This window comes from Pleurodeles waltl, chromosome 10 (genome assembly GCF_031143425.1).
Source record: "Pleurodeles waltl isolate 20211129_DDA chromosome 10, aPleWal1.hap1.20221129, whole genome shotgun sequence".
NCBI classification, from domain to species: Eukaryota; Metazoa; Chordata; class Amphibia; order Caudata; family Salamandridae; genus Pleurodeles; species Pleurodeles waltl.
The window spans coordinates 736,143,149-736,166,216 of record NC_090449.1 but is presented as its reverse complement, the minus strand read 5'-3'; the positions used below and the strand labels follow the sequence as shown (position 1 = coordinate 736,166,216).

The following is a 23,068-nucleotide window of genomic DNA, read 5'->3' as shown; positions in this document are numbered from 1 at the left end:
TGCAGTCGATGATTTTAGTGGTACCGATCTGAGGAAGTTCTGTCAAAAAGTTGGTTTAAATTCCAATCAAACATTATAATTTGTCTCACATTCAGCATTGCCTAAATAACTACAGTCAGAACTTTAAACAATAATACAAGTTTTATTGTTTAGATCTTTATCGTAGCTTCATATTTTCAACAAAGTACCATAAACATCACATTGTCTATAGAGGCACTTTTAACAAAAAATGTTCTCCAGCACAATAAGATATACTGTACTCAACAATTATTTTAGGTTGAGGCACCCATATACATATAATAGCATTTCAACGGATAAATGCATTACAACTTCGGTGATCAGCTTTAGACATATTCACAGTTCTACTTTCATCACATAGGATGTACAGGATCCTGTGCTTTACACAGAAAATAAATATTCAAAACATTACGTTTCAAATGTATGAAGCATAGCAAGCACAATATGGGCTACATTTCCATGGGAACATGTATCGTTTTAACTTCTCACAAATTATATTTGGAGAAAATGGTTGTTAGTAAAACAGTGCACTGACTGTACAAATCTAAAAATTATAAGAATAATTAACTGATATTACTGTATTTCCAGTATTAGCAAATTTACAGATCAGCATGTTACATACACATTCAGGTATTGATTAGATATCCTCAGCTACGGAAACTAAAAACCTAGTTAGGGATAGTTGCAAAGATTGGTCCTCAATAGTTTTGGAGACACCTTTTTTACAGTTGTTTCAACAATCTTAGTGAATTCAACGAAGTATGTCAAGTTTTAAGAAAAATAGTGGGAAAAATTGAAATTAGATTTGTAAAACTCCACAAAAAGCTCTCTTTGAGTAGATTTCTCAGATAAACCAACTTTGTGCACTTCCAGAAACATTGCAAACTATTCAAGGCGCAAAATTTTAAACTTCACTCACCTCTAGTTATAGTAAGTGCCCTTGCAACTCGGATGAATTAAATGTTAAGTTAGGAATTGTGAAACGTTAATAGCAAAAATAGCTCTGATCTCTTTACTTTGGTGATGGCATCACCCCTTAAAGAAAATCTGTAATTCCATAATATGAAGAAACAGCAAAATTAAAGTTACCTTCAAACACTCAAGAAGAGTATGCTCAAAAACAGATTTTTCTACCACAGCATATCAGGTTCCCTGGCACCAGCCATGGATCGCAAGGGTACGGAGCACACTCCAAAAACATTATATATATCTCTATATATATATATATATACACACATACACACACAGACACATATACAAAAAAAGAAGAGAGAACTCTGGGTAGTTTCCCAGTTTAGGTGGAGAGCAGCTCTAGTAAGGAGCACTCTGCAACACCAGCGACACTCTAGATTTGCTCATCTCAAATGTCTATTGTGTGTGAAAGCATGATAATTTTCGCTGGATATACTGCGCACATTTTATGAAAATGTGTGATATGGCAGGGATCCTGCTTGGTATGGATACAGTCCATGCAAAACATAGTTGTAGCCATGGCAGAGGCCTCTAACTCTCCACATAGTTTCATTAATAGCATTTGTTTTCCCTTCCTTCAAAGATATCTTCCATCAGCTACACCATATCCAAGGCACACATCTATGTCTGTGAATGAGAATACAGTCTACATCTGAGAAATGAGGACGGAATGCTGAATTTGTGACCTGAGGGCCAAATTCACTCCACTGCAGTGGATACCCCAATACCTGGGAAAAGATCTTAGCTAGTTAGTTCTTGAACTGCAAAAGCTGAGATGCATTCGTCCTGTCTATGGCTTGCTGTTCAATGATCTGACACAGTAGACCATGCTGCTGCTTGTACATACACAATGGATTGGGCACACAATTATCTTTGGGGATTTGCATACAAAATATGGTATTAGTTATCCTGTTTCAAGCCAATTTAGAATATTCAGAAACCTGGCTTTGACTTGCTTCTTTTTAAATGCCACCCACATTGAAGCATTCATAGTATTACGAATCCTGCTATAAAGACTGAGCAAAAATGGCGTTATCAATTTTAGAAATAAATTAAACACAAATTCAATTAGCAAAAAATCATTGTGGCAGCCCGTAATTTGATTTTTCATTGATGTACCTGAAAAGTGTTGAAATATTCCAATAACTCTTTATAAAAGCCTCCCAAGGAAGCTGCAAGGCAGGCACACTGCAATGTGATGAGCTTCGCATATCTCACAGATGTTCATTGACCTTGGGCTGAAAGGGGACCTTTTAAAGGGTTGTGGTACCCCCCGCACAGCAGGGGCCGCAGGGACCTTCTTTACACCTCTGATGCAACATCTGGGAGGTGCACAAGCACTCCTTACTTTCTTCAGCTTCCTAAATCTACTTTTGTGCATGTCTAACAATGGCTTTCTCAGCAAATGGTCTATGTAACATTCACCTCTTGGACAGGAAGGGAACAAGGTGTGAAGTGCATTCAAGGAGAGGAGTGCATAAAAACTCTTTAGCTTTTTTACCTAACTCATATGAATTAAAGATTTAGCTTTAAATGTCCTTATTTCTTATCTTTGTCCTTTGCTATATAAATGTATGCATTTTTAAATATTTGTTTTCACTAGCATGGAGATACCGGGTAGCAGCATTCTTGTCATGTAGGACAAATACAGTACACCACTGTGAATGAGTTTGAGTTTGCATGGTAAAGGTTCTCTGCATTTCAAATATCTTCGCACTCTATGAGCACCGTCTGAATAGCAGTCAGGAAAAGATTTCAAGTCAAGGACATAATAATAGCAGCAATAAAAACAAGGTGTAATCTTTAAATAAGTTGCACATAGTTCGAGGCAAAGCTTCAGATACATGACAAACGTGATTTTCCTAATGGGATTGATCCATTTCCACGCTTGGCAAGACATTTTCATTCTCCAGCCATCAACTTGTGTGTCATCCTTTTCGCAATGAACTCCTTTCGCAAGAAAGTACATTAACTAAGATACTGCAGACCGTTTTCAAATGTCTGGTAGTCCAGAATCCTGAATTAACAGCATTGGCTACTGGGACTTTGCTAGAAAGGAACATTGATGCTTCAGGTATCTGATCTGTCCACGGTCCACAAACATCGGAGGAGGACTACAGGTCCTCGTTTTCTACCTCTGGGGGACCCCTGACAATATTGAAATAGCCAGCTAGTGCTCCCAGATCTAAAGACAAAGATCGCTGCCTCTTCAGAACATCGGACTCTTCGCTCATAAATAGTGACGAATCTAAAAAAGAATAGAAGACATATAATTATTACATTCAGGAATGTATTTCTTCGGGAAACTATATAACAGCTGTTGCACATCAGCATATATAAAGTTTAGAATTCCAAATCACATTTTTTCCTCCATGTTACAAGCATACATTATGCAACTTAAACACTATTCAAATCACTGCGGGCTTCATTCACGCACCTAAGTGTGCCTTAGTTGTCTGAAAATAAGTTTTATGCCCTTCAAAATTTCCAATTTACATGCATTTAGCAGGTTGGAAAAGTTTAAATATGGTGGGTTTCACAGCACCGTACATTTTAAGTTAGGGCCGAGAAAGAGGAATCTGCAAAATGCATAACAAGAACAGCCAATCTACCAAGCAAGAGACTGCCACCGAAAAAAAAAATCCAGAATTTGAGGAAGGTGGTGGAAATACTATTATTTGGATGCCTCCTGAGAAACTGCTTGATGAGGAACCAAAAAATAAGATGTCAGTCACCATGTAACCCATATGATAATACAGGAGTTGCATATTTTATGCTGCTTTCTACAAAACCAATAAAATTTGTGTGCACAAAAGAAGATTTGTGGGTATTCACAATCTTATCCCAGGTACTCTCCCATCCTCTAAAGGCACGTAAAATGACCCATTAGACACAACAGCTGGTGTCTTCCACGGGGGGAAACATAAGGACACCTCACATATATCATGAGAATGTAGGGTTAGGAGTTTCCTCAAAAGGAAAAATACATGTCCAGGTGCATGCTGCACACTGATTCACTTGTGCAGATTCTACCTTAAATGACAGCTCCTCACTGAATGACCAACAGTATTTGTAAAGCACCCACTACTTGACTGAGCCTCACTGAGGTCCTTGAAATCTAGGAAAGCTGAAGATTTCTAGTTGTTCACCTGGTATACATTCCTCACTTGCAAGACGTTAAAAATGTATTCCAAATTTAGGAGGAAACATATGGCACAGAATTTCATACTTTTTCAGGTAGCATTGGTGTGGTACTGAAAATGGGGGTCCGAGAAGAGAACCTCATAGGCAAGTCTAGGAAAAGGCACATACCATTCTCTCATACTATTGAACATCCCAGAATGGCTCAATGTACTATGATTGGACTTCACAAAATCAGACTATATTTATATATATATATTCAGTGAAAAAAATAAAGGTTACAGGGTCATCATAGTTGGGTTCACGTTTTACCCACACAAGCCATAGAAAATTCAGCAGTTATAGTTATACTTACGTTTAGAAACTATAACTCGTAGCCTATGGTTACTTAATGGCACAAGTTATTGTTTCTTTCGATAAGAAGAACTAACAGTATAACTATAACTGCTGGATTTCTGAGGTGTTGAATGGGTAAATTGTGAACCTAACTATAATGTCCCCATAAACTTTGTTTTTTCAGTGAATTTCTATTTTTTTTAACATTAAGTAATTTATAAATACTGCAAATTAATACAACCACAGCGGCGCATAACCTTTGGCCGTACGCAGCTGGGGTTGGCCGCAAGGCCATACATGCACCAAACCCACACTGCTCTCATCCATTGGCCGTGCACGGCAAGAGTATGGTGTGTGAGGTTACCGCCCACCCAATGAGCTTTGGATTCATGGATACCTGTGGATCTACGTCCCTAGATATCTATATTTATTTTTACTGCAAACACTTCAAAACTACTGAACGACTCTCACCAAATCACAAAAAGCATGCTTTCTGGATCAAAGTCTAGCTTTCTGCCTAACTTGGTGTAATTCTGTTCATCGGTTCGGCTGTATTTGTTTCTAAAATCCCTATAGGAAAATGCATGGGGAAAAAATGTTTTGGGACCCCCCCTTTCTTCTCAGCCATCGCTTGACGAATCACCTCAAAACATTCCACAAAGTTGCTGAAGTGAGTGGTAAACTAGTTCTGGAAATTTTGTGAAGATTCGTCAAATAGCACCAAAGTTAAAGGCAAAACAAAAATGCTTCTCATTATAGAAACTAGGTCCTTACTATAACTGCCTACTGGCTATCGCCAGTGGGAGGTCATGGCTTTATATATATTAAGGAGACGTTGTAGCTAGTTTCTGAATTTACTCACACAAAACCATAAAAATTCAGCAGCTATCGCAAGTAACTATAACTCGTGCCCCTGCCATGCAAAGTTTTCTCATCCATAATGTTACTGCAAATGTTACAGTGATATTATCAATGATGTCATAAAAGATGTCAGGAGTCTGGGGTAATTAGCAGTGCATTGCAAGGGCACATATTATAGTTACCCTAGGGTGCAAGTTATAGTTACTTGAGATAACCATAACTATAACTGCTGAATTTCTATGGTTTTGTACAAATTAATTCAGAACCTAACTATAACATCCCTGTAACCATTGGTTTTTTAAGTGAATTCCTATTTTTTTTAATTTCTATTTCTAATTCCCAACTGTAACTTTCCTGTAACCTTTGTTTTTTTCTGTGAATTTCTAGCGTTTAACATAAAGTAATTTTAATTATTTCACGTTAATCCAGCCTCCGTCCGTGTGCAGCGGCAGTTGGCCAAAGGCCCTGGCTGCAGCCCATCCACTACCATCCACCATGCACAGTGGGAATCATCTGCAGTGCCTGGCCTGAGGCCAGGCCCTGTGACCTACCCCCTAAAATCACCAAAATGTGTGCCACGCATGGCCTGAGGCCTACTCAAGCTCACGCGACTCATGAAGTGCTACTTTGTTTAGTGGAAACACACCCAGGGCCTCCTTTTAGTAAGTTGTCTATCACCCTGGAACAATAGCAGGAAGATGTTGCATACTACTAATGTATAAGGTGTAGAACAAAAAGGGTGGGGCTTCTGGGACAGTCAAATGCAGTAGTCACAGTCACTACAGGAGATATTTCACTCAAAAAAGCAAGCATGCAAACACCTCTATCAAGGTTTACAGATAATCTATCAAGATGGAAATGCAGAGAAAAAAACATTTGCTTTGCCTTGACTATACACAAGAAATTAGGATGATTAGTACTTTACCGAGGTGGAACTTCAACTTGGGCACCTGCATTGTTTACATTAGTAAGTGCTTTCCGTTGAGGTTTGATTTCTGTGAAATAAGCATCATGCCAGAATGAATCCTGCTCTGCATATTTATCAAAGAAGAGGCGATCCTTTTGTGCTGAATGACTACCCAACTGTAGTATTTTCTACTGGCTAATTAGTAAATGCTACCTCATTGAGAAAATATATAGTGCATCTCCTAAACCACAGCTGCTAAAAGATGCTGAGGAAATGTCTCCAGTGCCCTTGTGTTTCTGTAACTTTGCCAATGTGATTGTTCCTCGAGCATGATCCTCAGATAAATCATGGAGGTGCAACTGAAGAGTAAACATCAAAATGTAGCTTTCCTGCAGTTGCACCTTGAAAAGTTTTCTTTCCATTTTTTGTCAGGGACCGAGGGGGGAGTCTCAAGGCCCTTGCAATCCCAGCTGGCTCCCTGCATCCTGCGAGAGCCGGCATTGCTCCTGAACACAGGGAGATTCTGGAAAAGCAGCTCCCTGTGTGCGGGAGAAATACTTTCATCTCTTTCCTTGTCTGCATATCTGTGGGCAGAGAGAGAAATGAAAACTCTGCTTCCAGCAAGCAGGAGTATTTTGACAGCTCCCGCTTGCTGGAAGCAGAGTGTTTGCTTTTGCTAGGCGGGAGGGCATTTCAGGAAATAGCAGGAGCTGGCCCTGGGGGTTGAAGGTCCCCAGGGCCATATATGACTCCAGGAGGGGGGCCACATGGCCCCCTCCTTTGTTAATCACTGGCCGGCCCCCTGATGGTGGTGTTCTCCATGGCCATATTTGGCCCAGGAGGGTGGCGGGGAACGCACAACCCTTCTCCCTTCTTTAAAAAACATAAAAAGCCCAGGAAGGTGGTGGTCCATGCGGTCCCCACACTGATGTTGTATTTGCCCTGTCGAGGTGGTGGGCCCTGGGGGGACAGAGCGGCCCCCATTATTTTTTTAATTTCATAGCCCTGGGGAGGCGGTGGTTCCCAGAGCCCAGGGGTGGTCCATGTAGTCCCTTGCATAATGTTAAGTTCAGCGCTGGGGAACTGGGTCCCCTGGGCTTTAATAAGCCCTTAGAAGGGGCCCCCATGCACCCCTCCATTTATTTTTAATACCCACAATGCCCAGACCTGGCCCAGTCAGGGACTAATAAAACAAAAAGCGTGGGAGACCATGCTTGGTTTTTTTAAAACATTTTTTTATAAAGTTGTTTGCCTGGACAGGGGTGCCAGGGGGATCCCAGGACCAAGGGTGGGGGGTTAGGGTATTTGTACCCTGCCTCATATCCCAAAATGGCTGGCAACACTTCCTGTTTGCCTTGTTGGCAGCCAATCAGATCTCTGCATGGGATCTCCGTGGAGACTCCGCATCCCAAGGTATGTATATTTTTTAGCCTTTAATAACTCCAAAACTACTGAACAGATTTCCACCAAATAACAAAAAGCACTATCTGCGCACCAAGATCTAGCTTGCTGCCAAATCTGATGCAGTTCTCTCCAGCAGTTCGGGCTGTAGGCACGTCTAAAAACCCTATGGGAATTAACATGAGAAACGCACCTTTTCTGACCCCACCTTTTTCTCAGCCCCCGTTTGACGGATCACCCTGAAACTTTCCATGTGCAACAAGACCCTACAGGACACTTTTTTTGTAAAATGTCATGATGATTCATCAAATGGTGCCAAAGATACAGCCATGTCACATAATGATTTTTCAATGGAAACTAGGTCCTAACTTTATCTACCTATTGCTATAATTATTCCGTCAGGTTGGTGCCGATCGCTTCCACCTAGCGAGAAGCCAGAAACCTGCTAATACGAATCCAAAGTGCTGTACAAATCCTACAGACACTATAAACTGCACTCCAAGACCGGGGATACATATATTGACCTTAAATCTCTATTTACGCTGTTGCAATAGAATGGCCCTGACAGGTCCTTTGAGATTCTTAACTGGAGCGGGCTTTGGCCACCAAAGACGACTTTAAGCCATTTATATTACTCAAATTAAATCAAATGCGTCATTTAATTAGCAAAATTAGTTATATTTTAGTATTAGTTACAAACTCCCTTTAACCAATTCCTCCAAATCCTGGATATGCCATTTACACTGTCCAACATTCTCAAGAAGGAACCTGATTCTATCGGCATGCCATATGGAAAAAGTGTTCGAAAGACTGAAGAAGGGAGCACTACTACTGTGAGATTTTAGCTTTTTATTCAAATGCTTATGGCCCTCCACGTGTTTCCTACATCTTCCTAACATTTGTAGTCCATCCAGCTCTGCTCCATGTTACAAGCACCATTTGATTTCACAATCCTGTGGCAAATGGCACAATACACAACTTACAAAATTAATTTAAATAAGTAAGCATGTATAAATAAAAAAGACATATTGTACCAATGATATTTTCAGGCAATTCCAAATCCTTTCTTAGTAGCCTTTTCCTTTCAAACAGGGCTGTGTCCAGGCTCTGGCACCGTGGCTGGTCCTCTGGCGGTGGATGCAAAGCCTCGTGTTTCAGTAACTCAGTAGCAGACGACCTCTGATTTGGATTTCTCTCCAGAGATGCTTTGATGAGATCCCTCATCGTTGGGCTGCAGTCCTCAGCAATGTCTTCTAGCGGAGGAGCCTGCTTGTGTATCTACAAGGCCCAACCACAAACATCACTGAGTATAAACTAATAAATCAAGAACGGTAGCTCCTTAAAAAGATGCATAGTTCTTCGGTAAGTGATCATTAGGAGGAGCAGTAAGTATTCCAGAGCATTTCTCAACATTATTAAAAAATATATGAAAAGTCATACTAATGCGATATTCTCTTTGTGTAGTAGTAGAAAAAGATGTGAACTTCTATGGCTTTGCGGAGAACGAATGTTCCAGTTCTAATTTCCTTATTGAGTACAATATCTACAAAATAACATTTAATCATAGAACACATCAACCTTTTCTATTCATGAAAGACAATATACATGCCACACGGAAGAAATCAGGATACTAAAAACATTGGGCAGGTGCATACATAGTGCTAAGCTCATGTAAACTGCATTTGTGGGTATGAGGAGTAGAAATAAAGGAGAACTAATACATATTATTACATAGTCAAAAAGCACTAGTGAAATGCCCACTTAGGGGGTCATTCAGACCCCGGCGGGCGGCTGGAGCCGCCCTCCTGGAGGGAACCGCCATATGGCCGCTCCGCGGTCGAAAGACCGCGGAGGCCATTCTGGCTTTCCCGCTGGGCTGGCGGGCGACCGCCAGCAGGCCGCCCGCCAGCCCAGCGGGAAACCCCTTTCCACGAGGAAGCCGGCTCCGAATGGAGCCGGCGGAGTGGGAAGGTGCGACGGGTGCAGTTGCACCTGTCGCGAATTCCAGTGTCTGCTGAGCAGACACTGGAATTTAAAGTGGGGCCCTCTTACGGGGGCCCCTGCAGTGCCCATGCCATTGGCATGGGCACTGCAGGGGCCCCCAGGGGCCCCACGACACCCCACACCGCCATCCTGTTCCTGGCGGTCGGAACCACCAGGAACAGGATGGCGGTGAGGGGGTCGGAATCCCCCATGGCGGCGCAGCAAGCTGCGCCGCCATGGGGGATTCCCAGGGCAGCGGAAAACCGGCGGGAGACCGCCGGTTTTCCTGGTCTGACCGCGGCCAAACCGCCGCGGTCAGAATGCCCTGCGGGGCACCGCCAGCCTGTTGGCGGTGCTCCCGCATCCCCGGCCCCGGCGCTCCTTGACCGCCGGGGTCGGAATGAGCCCCTTAGTCTTCTAAAGATATGCACAACCACAAAAAAAGCTGGAAGTGTGAACAGCTGTGGGCCATGTATAGTATGTAAGGTGTTGTTGAAATAGCAAGAAGAAAGGTTAGAGATATTTTTTGAATAGGTTTACTTTGGATTTTATTAATCAGCCTTTTTGTTGTCAAATCTATAATCCATGAAAAAGGACATCTTGATTTTGTGTTTTAATTGTGTAAAAATAGATCGGTCTGGAAAATTGAGATTTGGATTCGGCCATAATATGACCTACCTCATTAATATGCAAAAAGTAGATCACAAATTGCAACCTACCTCAACTGCAGCCCATGACAGGGATGGTAGCCTGCTGGAGTCAATAGACGTTTCTGAGTGTCTTTCAATAAAGTAGATTTTTTTAAATTCAGCCTGTTTTCCCTAAAGGAAACAGAGCTGCATTTAAAAAGAAAGCTTTACTTTTATTTTGTTTGTTATTTGGGAGTTGTCAGTGCTCCCGTGGACCATAGCCTACTCCGCAACAATATCTTTTTAACATTCAGAAAGTGGAAGTGGTCCCAAGGCGTTCTTTTGCAAATGGGTTACTACCCAAACTTAGGAACAGTGATATTTCAATGGTTTACAACTGCATTTTCGGTTCTAAACCATTCATAGATATGGATATTTGAAAGGGACCTCTACCACACACCAGTTCCAAATAATGCTTCCTTATCCATTTCTAAATTATGACTCTGAAAAACAATTAACTCCTAAAATGAGTATAGTACAATGCAAAAACACATTTTTATGTTTTGGAGAATTTGCAAACACAGAAATGCTTTGCACATCTGGCCCAAAGTCCATTAGGCAAGGAAGGTGATGAATTTCTACTGTGTCTGCTGATGTGATGCTGGGGTACTATAATGATCAAAGTTAGATGATCAAAGCAGGATCTGAAGATCCTGGTGCCTGCCAACCTCGCACCTCTAAAAAGAATATAGGACATGCTGATTCTGTCTCAGAGAGCAGTGAACATTCCCAAAATGTTTCTGATTTTCTATCCGTCTGTGTGCAATGCCCTTATCGAATGTTTAAACTTATCCCACTCCACTTTCAGCCATCAATGGGTAAGGATAAACATGCAAATAGCATTTGTCATATCCAAGCAGCATTAAACTACAAATAATCTATTCAGCCTTTCTTTATAACCTTTACAATCACCTGCTTTGCCATTTTTATTGCATTTCATACTCCGCTCTGACAAAACCATGCCATCGCCAAGATTTATTGAGGTATTGACACTTTCCAAAGCTTTATAGGAACTGGGAATAACAGGCATCGGCAACGCCAATTGTTCTTGACTTTTGGCTTTGCCAATGCTTGCCTATTGGCTTTGCTAGTGGTTTTTGCCTATGCTCTTCAGCGTCTGCAAAACAAAGGTTGTTACTGATGTTGAACAGCACTGGCAAAAATGGCATATTTATGTATACTCGACCATGCATCATAACATATGCACATGCACTCCTCCTGATGCTACAGCAGCTGCCACGTGATGAAGTACACATATGCATTCCTGTATCATGAAGTGGAAGATTTTTTGTTTTTAATTGCCTGCTCCAAGATGGAGGACACCAATCTTGGAGCAGTAAGTTAAAAACAAAAATAAGCAAAAGCACATGCAAAGGAAAAGAGTGACCGAGAAGTGAACTGCAGCTGCCAGACCCTCCAAAGAAGAATTAAAAAAAAAAAAAAAAATCAACAGCAAGAGGTGGGGTAGCAATGTCAGAGCAGGTGTTGGGAGGAAGCAGTGATCAAAGCTGGTGGTGTTGGGCTGCAGGAGCCATGTGATTTAAAGATAAAAGAAAAAAGCCAGCGGGGGACACAAGGAAAAAGTTGTGGAGGAAAAGAGTGCAACACAGAGAGGGGAGGAGGTGAGTGGGATTCTCACATGACTGCTAATATGCCACAATATTCAGAGGAGTCTGCAAATAGACTTGCGGTAGATATACCCCTTCATGTAGTTCCAAACTTAAACTGTAATGATAAGGCCTTGAGCACTTCTAGACAGTTGGAGCTCGAGATACGAAAGAGCAGAGTACAGACTCAACATCCCCATGTTGTCAGCTTATAAAGTTCTTTGGTGTCTCACCCAGGACAGTAAAGAATTTAAAAGTATTAATCTGAGATCAATTCACAGAGGTTTGCTGCTGCATGCTTGTAAATTGGACTCTCTAAAAGAATACTTACTATGTAAAGGTATGATGGATATGCTGAACGTGGATACCGTTTCACCCAAGGTGGGCTGCCAGTCTGCATGTGAATTAATGTGGCCCCCATGCTGTAGATATCGGTTTTAGTTGAGTGACCTCTGCAAAGTATCACCTCTGGACTCATGTAAATCTGTAAAAGTAACATGACGTAAGATGATGTAATTCTCTGCCTTCACCAGTAAAAATATATAATTCTAATGTGTCTGGTATTGCGATTACAAACTAATGGGCAGATGTACGAAGATACTGATTGCAGAGTGGTCTCAATTTCCAAACAGTCTTTTTTGGTATCTCCACCTAATATTTCAGACCGACTTATGTACCAATAGGTCAGTTCTCACATTTCCGAAACTCAGTGGGTCAAAAGTCCAATCTACCTAATTGATATTCATTTGGACGGTCACTAATTGCAAATTCCTTACTCCTCCAACTGGCCAAAATCGCAGGTATGGTGATCTGCAAGGGTAAGAAGACCACCATCCCGGTGATTGCTTTGAAAGGAAACAGGGCTTCTAAAAAAGTTTATTTTTTTAATAAGTTACAGTGCAGTCCTTTGGGCCACTGCCTACTTAACCTGAAAGCTGTACTCCAATTTTCTCAGAGGAATGGGTCCAAAGGTCCCTTTTACCAATACATAACTGCCCTACCATTAGGAGTCAGCAACCTTTCAATGGTTTTCGGCCGGAATGTCGGTGTCAGACCACTGGTACTGATTTGCTATTTGGAAGGGATGCCCAAAACATGCCCCTTCCAAATACCATATCAGTTTTCACTAGCAACCCCATTTTAGGAGTGAGTAAATCTGTAAGAACTCCTCTAATGGGTTCTGTACACAAATTTAAAAAAAAATTGTTGTCACAAACACTGAATCGTACTTTTTGCACCCTCAAAAACATTTCGTACATTTGGCCCTAACCTGCTTAAAATCACCTGCAGAAATACATGGCTGCTTCACCAAAACAGAGTCTCAGGGACAAGGTCTTCTTATCTCTAACTGCTGGTCCTTTAAAAAAGGACAACGCTTAACATATTGAAGACACCCTTAAACATAAGGTGAGATAATCTGACAAACAACTTGGATCATCCACTGCACATACACAGAAGGCCAAAATGGTTGACTTTTAATGATTCCATTCATACTCCTCGGAGAGGTCCAGAAATATATGCGAAGAGCTCTGTAACAGCTAAATAAATTAATTACCTGGCCCACATAGACTGGTTTCTGCTTTACACCGTGATTACCTTGTGTTATTCTTCCCTTCCGATTTACCTGAACAGTTGTACTGTTTTTATTATTTTTAATTATAATGTATAAGGTTATTTTGTCTGAAGCATTAACTTTTATTGTTATTATATTTTTTGTATTAAAAAAATACAATGTTGACACAATAAAAATATGAAAAAGTAAAAACACAATGATAACCCACAACCAATAAAGTAGGCAACAAAACAAGGAACAGACTGTGTCTAAATACAATATATCTTGGACACTACGCTGAGACATTGTTATTTGTTTTCAGCACATTGCCCTAGGACTGGAAAAACTCAGTGATGCAATCACTGTGCAAACATGTTTTTCTATCTGATGTGTGGGTTTCCGATACAGTTTCGTTTTTCTTTTCACGCTGTGCACACAATTTCAAAGACCTACTGGGGGAAAGCAAACAATACAAGGAACAGTTTACCTTAGAGGATTTAATACACGACGGCCAAATGCTAATGTTTTACATTTGTAGAACTCATTCATTTCCCAAAACTGCAGTGGGAGCTTCTTTGTGCATCGGACACTGCAGTATGATCTAAGAGTATCCTCCCTTCAACTGAGGAAGGGCAGGGGAGTGACTGACAAATAAAACAACCGAAAAACAGATTTTCAGGCCTGCAAGAAAGTCGGCCATTCCACTCGCTAGACGGAACGGTGGTACTGCTATACTATGTTATGTTGTTAAGGTAATTAAGTGCACCTGGGCATATGGATGTTGGAATCGTAGGATAAGCACTCAGTGATAACAGCGTCCTGGGCCAATGCTTATCTGGCTTAAATATTTTGAGCCACAGAGCTCAACAAGTGCCTAGATCTAACTTCACTGCTACCTCACTGCATCTGATCCGTGGCATCCCGCAGGGATCACATTTGTCACCACTGTTAATGAACGTGTACGTCCTTTTATTAAACCCGTCTTGTGGAGCAGCTACTGTACACTTGTTCATGTACACTGGCAACATCCAAGATGTCCTAGACAAGTAAGGATTTACACACTACTTTCATTACCAGGCAAACATGTCTTGCATCCTTTAACATCTGGATGTGCGACAACTAAGTAGACAGAGAAAAGACTACCATTCGCCAGTGACAAAACCCACATTTTGGCAGTACTGTTTCTGGCCCTTAGCACTAGGAGATCTGACAGCTCTTGCAAAGGAAGTGAAAAGTTTAGAGTTAAGAGATTCCAGCATACGTATGAGCGCTCATATTAGTATTGTGACAGGAGAATGTTTTTTCCACCTAAGTGTTTTTTAAACTGATTCTGTACTTCTTCGGATAAAGTCACAATTGTGGACTGTTTGTTTTTCATCCTTTTTTTTAATTTTATTTTTATTTTTTTAATGTGACTTGTAAATATTGTTTAATGGGACATTAGAATGAATGGCTAATATGCTAGAGTACAACTATTCCACAATGCTCGACTAAAAACTCCGTACTGAGAGCCTTTCTCAATCGTTTGTAAATCTAAGGTTGACCAAAGGTGTCTTCCTTCTGCAAGTAAACAACACTAATCACTTTTGTACAAAGCTTTGAGTACAAACGGGAAAGTTCAAGTGCCAGACAAGCAGCATTAAAACCTGAAAGTAACCCCTTTAAAGGAAATCCCCCCGCCCCCCTCCTCCAAACACACAAAGCACATAGAGCAGAGGTCCTTCATTTGTACAATCAACACAGAAGCAAATTTGAGGGCACACATAACAGAACATTTAGCCAATTGTAGAAAACTTGTCTCCTCACTGACTGAGGTCAACAGCACATGTAGCTACGACCTCACCCAAAAGCAACGTGGTTTCTTTGCCCTTCCACGACAACTCACTGAAACCATAGGAGATTGTTTTTCATCCTGAGTGGCCTTTACAGGCTTCAACTCTTACAAAATACAGGTGCCACGGTCCAATGCAGCCTGCATCAACATCAACCCGACACTGACTTGCCTGCACTGGTTGCCTCCAAAGCTCTTCTGCCGCTGGCTAGTTGGTTTAGCTAAATATCAACCCTTTCTCAAGCTTAGATCTTTGGATCAATTTGTCTTACATTTACCTGTTTAAACAAACTTGTACACGAGGAGGAGCTTCTTCTCTTATTGCTTCCTCCTTACGAAGAAGGCAGACCACTGCTATCTCCATGAATTCAAATCGGCTTTAGCTCAGTACTTCCAGAAATCTGCACCTTATTCTACTAACCAATCTCTAGGTGTACTAGTGTCATGCTCGCTAAATCATCAATTGTTATTTACAGGCTGTAGGTGATCTGCAGTCATGCAAGAAGGTTGCCAAGGATAACTGTTTGTATCAAACTGATGAGGGCTGTATATTTGATAGCCTTCATAATTCAAACATTTACAAACAGGGCACCACCGCATTTTTCCTTACCATGCAAAACTCGTATAATGTAGTTCCCAGGAATAAGACTGCTAAATGTTTTCTCTTTCTTAATATGCATTTTCGGCAGTGTTTCTTGTCCAAACAGTAGAAATCCCTCGTAATGCAAACGCACGTTAAAACACACCTCTGAAAACGGCGCTAAATAAATATCTCGAATCCAACCACTAAGAAGCCATTTACATAAACCAAATACGAAGAGAATCTACATGTTTGCTTATTCTCGAGATATTTGCAAAATTTTCCTCAGACAGCACTATGCACATGTTGGAAGATGTCTTTAATGGGCACAATTTTAGTGGCAATTGTAACTATAGAACTGTCATGTCAAAATCAACCAAAATATTTGTGATGGATCATTTTGTAAAGCAATACTAACAAGAGAATGTGTTGAAAGTAGGTATATGTATTTTCTGAAAAACATTCATTTACACCAATAATTGTATTTTAAAAAGTGTGCTTTTAAAACAAGAATAATGACTGACATAATTAAAATGTAGCGCACATTACCTCAGTCCCTCGTAGGTCTTTAGGATAATACATGTCCTCATTGAGCTGAACACTTAATCCAAAATCCACCAAAGCAGCTTTTGTTGACATAATTACAATATTACTGGCTAAAATAAAAAAAGAAAGATTCCTTATTTGTAAAGGGCAATTTCTCTAACGTCTTTGCTTCATCACAGTATTAGCATAGCAATACACTGAGTCACATCACACCAGGATCTGCAGAAATTGTTTTACAACTAAACTTATGAAAAAACAGCATTACTTGGGTTAGAGGCTGTGGAAAAACTGACACATCGCAAATCCTATGGAAAGAAGCCTGCGTATAAGAGTCAGGTATAGAAAATAGTTTTTTTATTTTTTTATTTAGACAATGCATATTTAAATTGTAAAAGTCTCACTGGCATTGTTTACACTGGAATTGCCTGAAAGTTGGAAGGTCTCAGTGGGAGCTGGGCAGATGAAGTGGGCATTCTTCTCAACTTTTAGACAGCCTTTAGCTATGGATGCGAAAAGGTGATAACGCGCTGCCACTTCTGTTAGTAGCAAAGAAATGAATTGTACATACGTTTTACGGTGTTGATGCGGTAACTAAGCATTAGCACTGGTGCATTATAGTATGGGACTGGGCCTGAAGTTGAAACTGAACAGTCTGGATGGATGACCTTTTTAGTAGATAATACCATTTCTCTAGACTATACATCAATATGGATGCAGGAAACTGGAAATTTACTGATTGTATATACTACTATAAACAGCCTAGATATAGATGTGAACATTTAGATCCTTTCATTTGGTCGTAATCATTGCACATTTACTTGGGGTTTTGGAGCCCAGAATCTAGATAACGAGCAGCTTACAATGTTAAGTATCTCAAATCATAGGACAGCCAAGTTCATCCAAATTAATGTCAAATCTAAACTGACTGTATGGCTATTTGCACCATGAAAATTAAACCTTACTCTGACTAGTCCTATTATCCTAGAGTGGTAAATGTTATTAAGCCAACTATCTTCCTTCACTTCCTTATGGGATTCATATTTTTCAGCATAACTTGAATATCTGTTTAGGCAGTAAACCATGTATTCTTACTGGACGTCTGTTTTGATTTTTAATGCAGCGCTCATGAGCAGCCTTGCTTGAATCTGGACTGGTTCCTCTTGCATTGAAGCAAAAAGACATATATATAAGATATATGGTGACGTTACCTTCAGCCTCCTTGGATACTAATTGGTCTTACCATGGAGAAGACTGGAAGTGATTGCAAATAACCGTGTAACCCGTAGTACACCTATGTTATTTATTTAACAGGTTTGGAGTGAACTACTGTATGGTGTCAAAGTCTTTACTGTCATGTAGATTTCCAGCTTCTTTGGGGCTGCTGTAGGCTATGTGTCTTCAGGACAGAAGACATTTCCCACCTACTGAGTGTTGGTCCTGACCTCAAGGTCGAACAATAAATATTTTTAGGATTTCTGTTTAAGAGACTGTGGGCCAGATATACGAAAGGATATCGCCCATTCTGTGTCTATCGGAAAAAGCTTTCGTACATATGGCCCTGTGAATCTCACTTATGCAGCAGTGCCTTATAAAGGACAACCTTTAGCTTTAAGGTAGGATAGTTACATTTTTCAACATTCTCACCAAAGGTTTAATCAATGTGCAATTATCTATAAATATTTTAAGAAGTTGAAATCATTTCTGCCCGTTACTTTCATCTTTTAAGTCTTGCAATCTTGTTTTGGGACCGCCCAGGTTAGCAATATTTTCTGATTTTATTTTTTGGCAATGCCACCCCTTTGAGTACTATGCTTGATGATGTATTTTGTTAGATAGTCTATTTTAATTATTTTAATTAGAGCAATAATACTTATCTGGGAGCAATTAAGACACCCTGGGTAGAAATCTAACATCAAAACATCCAGAAGCTGTCCATAAATGTCAATTTACCAAAATGCTAAGTGACTGAAGTCGTTTTCCTTCAACTGTGGGTTTCTACAGACCTTGGGAACTAATTATGTTTATTTTTACAATCCCTGCTTATGAGAGTGGAGTGTATGGCACTCTGCTTTATTGACACTGACTTTAACTTTTAGCATAGCAAGTGGAAGTGACATCACGCAGACTTTGACTTTGGTTCGACCCCTTTTCCCATACATAGACCATCAAAAGTCTCCTGCTGAGTGCAAAGGGTAAAAATGTAAAAACTGCAGAAAGTAAACATGTCCCTTAGTGACCTCTGTTCTCTTTGTCCCCTCCTTCCCTTCATGGCCTCAAAGATAAGTGGTAGCGAGGAGATGAGCGGAGTATCAAAAGGCAGATCACTGGGCGAAGCTCTTACGTTTGCTACTTCGAAAGGACACCGAAGGATAAGATGCAAGGTTCCCTAAGAGATTTCCCAAGGAAATCCACATACGTTCCCCTTAATAAAAGGCAGACATTGTACAATACCTCCTCATTGAGCAGTATTTAGGACAATTTGTTAATCCCTTAATCCCTTATGACTGGAAATGTGAAGTTAGAATGAGAATGAAGAATGATTAATGATGGCTGCTCACGATGACTGAGTTGGAGACTTTGATGGCAGAGCTCTATACCAGGGTCTTGGCTCAGTAGCCCAAGGAAGAAGCCAAATGTTTACCCGAACTGTAGCAGGAAGGAAGCCATATAAACACTTTTTAGTTTCTTGCCTCATTCTCCCAGGCAAGGTTGCATATATTTCATCAATGCTATGACAATGCAAGGAAGCAATGATGTGGCTACTGCTTGCTATTCACACACAACTCTAGCAGACGCAAGCTCAGAATCCTTGGTTCAAAGGGTAACAACACCCACCTCACAGCCACCGGATGGTGTGTCATATCCCTTAAAATGTATCAAGGGCTGTAGTGAGGAATGGTGAGAAAATGGAATCCACAAAGTAAAACCTCAATAAGTGTACCTTACCACAAAAAATGATTTGCTTGCTAGTCAGTGTCAAGAGGACTGCGTTGATATAGGTTAATGTTATTGCCCGAAAATGCGATAAAGCTGTTTAATAAAAAGCAGCAATGCAGAGATTCGCATGACCCGGAGAAACTAGGAGATGTTGGGATTAATCAAAAGCAAAAATATAATATCAACTAAACAGACTGATAGAAGAGCACACAAACATGGATATAGATGGAAAAAGCGAAACAAGAGGGTCAAACACAGATAGAGAATACTAATAAATTTGAGTGTATGAAAGCCAGAGAAGAAAAAGAGAAAAAACTCTAAAAATAGAAAAGAAACGAAGGTCAGGAGAACATTGTTTATTACATTCCATTGGAAGAGGACGTACTCTAGAGGAAACGTAATAGGAAAGCAGATACAGAAAACTGCTATTCTAAAATAGACTTGTAGTCAGTGGTGAAGCAGCAAACTGAATAACCGGAAAAAAGGAAGGCCATGGAGATGAGTAAGAACCGAGGAGATGTGGGAGAAGTAAGGAAGTTGTAACAAAGTGAGTGGGGCAGTACTATATAAAAGGTAGCAGTAACAGTTGCAGGACAAAAGAACTGGGGAGAGAACGAGAGCAATAGTCTTCTTCAAGAGATAGCCCTTTGACATTACAACTGTAATACCCAATCCGTTTTTGGGGCTCAGCAGAACACTGGCACCCTTGTTATGGAAAATTCACTGCCTACGTGGCAGACACGTTTTACACAAAATAATTCTACTCTGCTTAGATGGATGGAACTAGGACCAAGTGGACTGCATTCTCATCCATCCAGGAGTTACCTTGCACAGAACACCAGAGCTGAAGTAGCTCACAGGACAGTTGCTGGCTTATGCTGTGCAGTCCCAGCCTTATAGATGTCTCTCCACCGCAAAACTTGGTCTCTTAAAACCCTCTCGCTCAACATTCTTGTGGGTCTCTCCAAGTTCCAATGGAGACTCCTTCATTTACCGCCATACATTTAGCCCTCTGTGCTTTCTTCCAACATCGAATCCTTAATGCCGATCCAGTGGTGGCAGTGAGTGGGAATGAACTTACACGGTGAAAAGTCCTTGAAAATGTGGCGCTGTACACTGTTAACAGGATGGGGATTTCCTGCAGCAGGTGTCCTGCTTTTTATCACTGCAGTTTGCATAAATGTTCGACGTTAGATACTGACCCGTTAACGTGAGGAGGATCTGAATGACTTATAACTTCTGTTTCTTGTACACTACAGGGCTGTTTTTCCATTCATTCACACATACGTATGCTATGTTTAGAATGTAAAAGAAGTTCAGGAGACGTTTTTTTTCTTCTATTTGGATCATTAATGTAAAGAAAATGATCTTAAAATATCGTTGATAGGGAATCTTCCAGCATCTGGTCCAATAACCATCCTTTACGAATGTCTCCTTCAGATTTGATGCATATGATTTTGAAACATCTGCCAGCCCCCCTGAATGTATTGTCCTGTGTTGCTCTTCTAAAAGGTTCATACCAATACCAACATATAAATACAAAGGCAACGAAGTGCAAGCTCTAAACCTTAGAACACCAGGTCACGACTTTTTCACAGATTGGCTTAAAAAGCTAAACATACATTCATATCAAAAAGGGATTTATATAAAACAGCTACCGCCACAACAAAATGCAACGACCACATAAAAGTAAACAAAAACTTACGTTTAATGTCATGGTGGATAACCCCCTTCGAATGCAGGAATTCAAGTCCCTTCAGAACATGTTTAGTCACCCAGATGATTTCAAATTCCCTCATGGGTCCACAGGTTTCCAGCTTCTCCATGACAGATCCCCCTTCCCCGGCTTCCATGAAGAGGTGGATCGTCTCATCCCACAGCACAGCCCCGAATAATTCTGCAATATTCTCATGCTGGAAGTGAGCCTGGATCTCTATGTCTGCTGGTTTGAACTGCTCCACTGGGATCTATGAACAATAACAGAAACACTGACTTTTGAAAATGCCACCAACACATTTATCATAGATACTTTAGCTAAGACAATCGCTGCTACAAAGCACATGAATTACTTTAAATAATGTTCTTCCACAACAAAGAAATATGTACAAATCTACTTTGGAACCAGGTAGAATGAGCTTAGAAAGTGAAAACTGTTTGACGTGTTTTAACATTTGAATAAAAAGTATTCATGTAGTGACTCTACTGTGTTTTAAGACTAGATATGCAGCGCGATTTGTGCACGTATATCTCACTTACACGTGCAAATAGCAGAATAAGGGAGTGCAAAATATTCACAAAAGTTGAACTTGCATTAGTAAATCAATTCATGCTCAAATTTACCAATACTAAATAAGAGTAAAGCCCATTGAAGGAGGAGTTACCCTAGAAAGTTTGGGAATTGCCACAAAGTTGAAATGTTTGTATATTTCAACTTTTCTCTATTCCACCCAACCCTGGAATAGAGAGATTTACTCCTGTGGTCGTGTCAAAGGAGTAAATTCCTCTCTACAGACACCCCCAAAATTGGTTAGGAGGTGCAGGAAGTGGTTTCATCATGGGGATTAACATGTTGGGATCTCATGAAAAAAAGTGCCAACATGGCAATTACATGTTACCATGAGTAATCGCACAATATCTACAATTATATATGTGGAAAAACCTTTGCATTGGTGAAAATAGGAATTTTCACACACATTTTCCCAGAAGTACTCCTGCCAGGTTCCCAGGGCTACTTCGAGAAAGTTTTGTCAAGTCCCGAAAAATATAAACATGCACCCATTCAAGGTGGTATACATGTGCATGTATATGTACAACTACCTTTGAAAATTAAGCCCACAGACTTTCTCTTGCACTGCTCTCTCAGAAACAACACTATTGGCTGCAGAGGTGGGTCCAAGACTGAACAATGAATACTGGTCACAGCTCTTGCCTCGGTTACACATGCTTTTCTTGAAAACAACAGACATACATTAACTTATTGTACTTGTTTAACTGCACAAGTCTAGAAGAGCAAAAGTTAATTCGTAACAAACAATGACAATACGTCTAGCTTATGAGTGCACTGTCAAACCAGACCTAAATCCATGTAGGTCAATGACTGCCTTCCTCCCATCTATGTTGCTGCTAGAGAAAACACCAACATTATCTATTTAACTAAGTTATCTAAGTGGCCCTGAAAGTTCAACCTAAAGCAGCTAAATAAGTAAAGATAATGATCACAGCTGTGTGGAGGGCAAGCACTTTTTTTCTGGAAGCACACAACTTCTGCCCAATCAAAGCATGTGGGCAGAGCCAAAGCCCCTCTCTAGTGATGCTCACATAATTGTCTGGCCACCATGAAAAGTCCATAACAGCTATGTTATAGGATCCCATATTCCTCTTGTGAAATGTGGCCTTCAGCAGTCAAACATTTTCCATAAAATGAATCTTAGGCCAAGAGGCACAGGCCTAGCATCAAAGTAGAAGTAATCTGTTCCTTTTTTGCAATTTAAGGGCATTCAGTAAATTTTTAGCGTGTACAAGTTAGACAAACATGTTTCACTTACATTTCCTGGACTTCAATCAAATGGTTGATGTAGGTTACATTTCACTCTCATTTCCTGATTCTTTCCCTTAAAAGTAAATGAGCCAACGACAGGGCCAGATTGAGAACCAGGCCTTGCAACAATTTTCATACAAGCCTCTCACGCTACACTGAGCAAGCGAGC

At 40.5% G+C, this 23,068-nt stretch overlaps 1 protein-coding gene across 3 annotated transcripts in view; it reads right to left on the bottom strand.

The window, feature by feature from the left end:
- Positions 1-122: 122 nt before the first annotated feature.
- The window catches only part of MAP3K8 (mitogen-activated protein kinase kinase kinase 8), a 62,465-nt gene continuing 39,519 nt past the window's right edge, over positions 123-23,068 (bottom strand). For 2 of the 3 annotated variants that reach the window (XM_069211292.1, XM_069211293.1), the window contains exons 4-8: positions 21,067-21,328; positions 16,428-16,534; positions 12,247-12,399; positions 8,671-8,914; positions 123-3,238 (exon numbers count right to left, since the gene is read on the bottom strand). In XM_069211292.1, coding sequence (XP_069067393.1) covers positions 3,105-3,238; positions 8,671-8,914; positions 12,247-12,399; positions 16,428-16,534; positions 21,067-21,328 — 900 coding nt within the window. In that variant the 3' untranslated portion in view covers positions 123-3,104. The remainder of the gene's footprint in view (positions 3,239-8,670; positions 8,915-12,246; positions 12,400-16,427; positions 16,535-21,066; positions 21,329-23,068) is intronic. The other variant, XM_069211294.1, reaches the window with a different exon arrangement.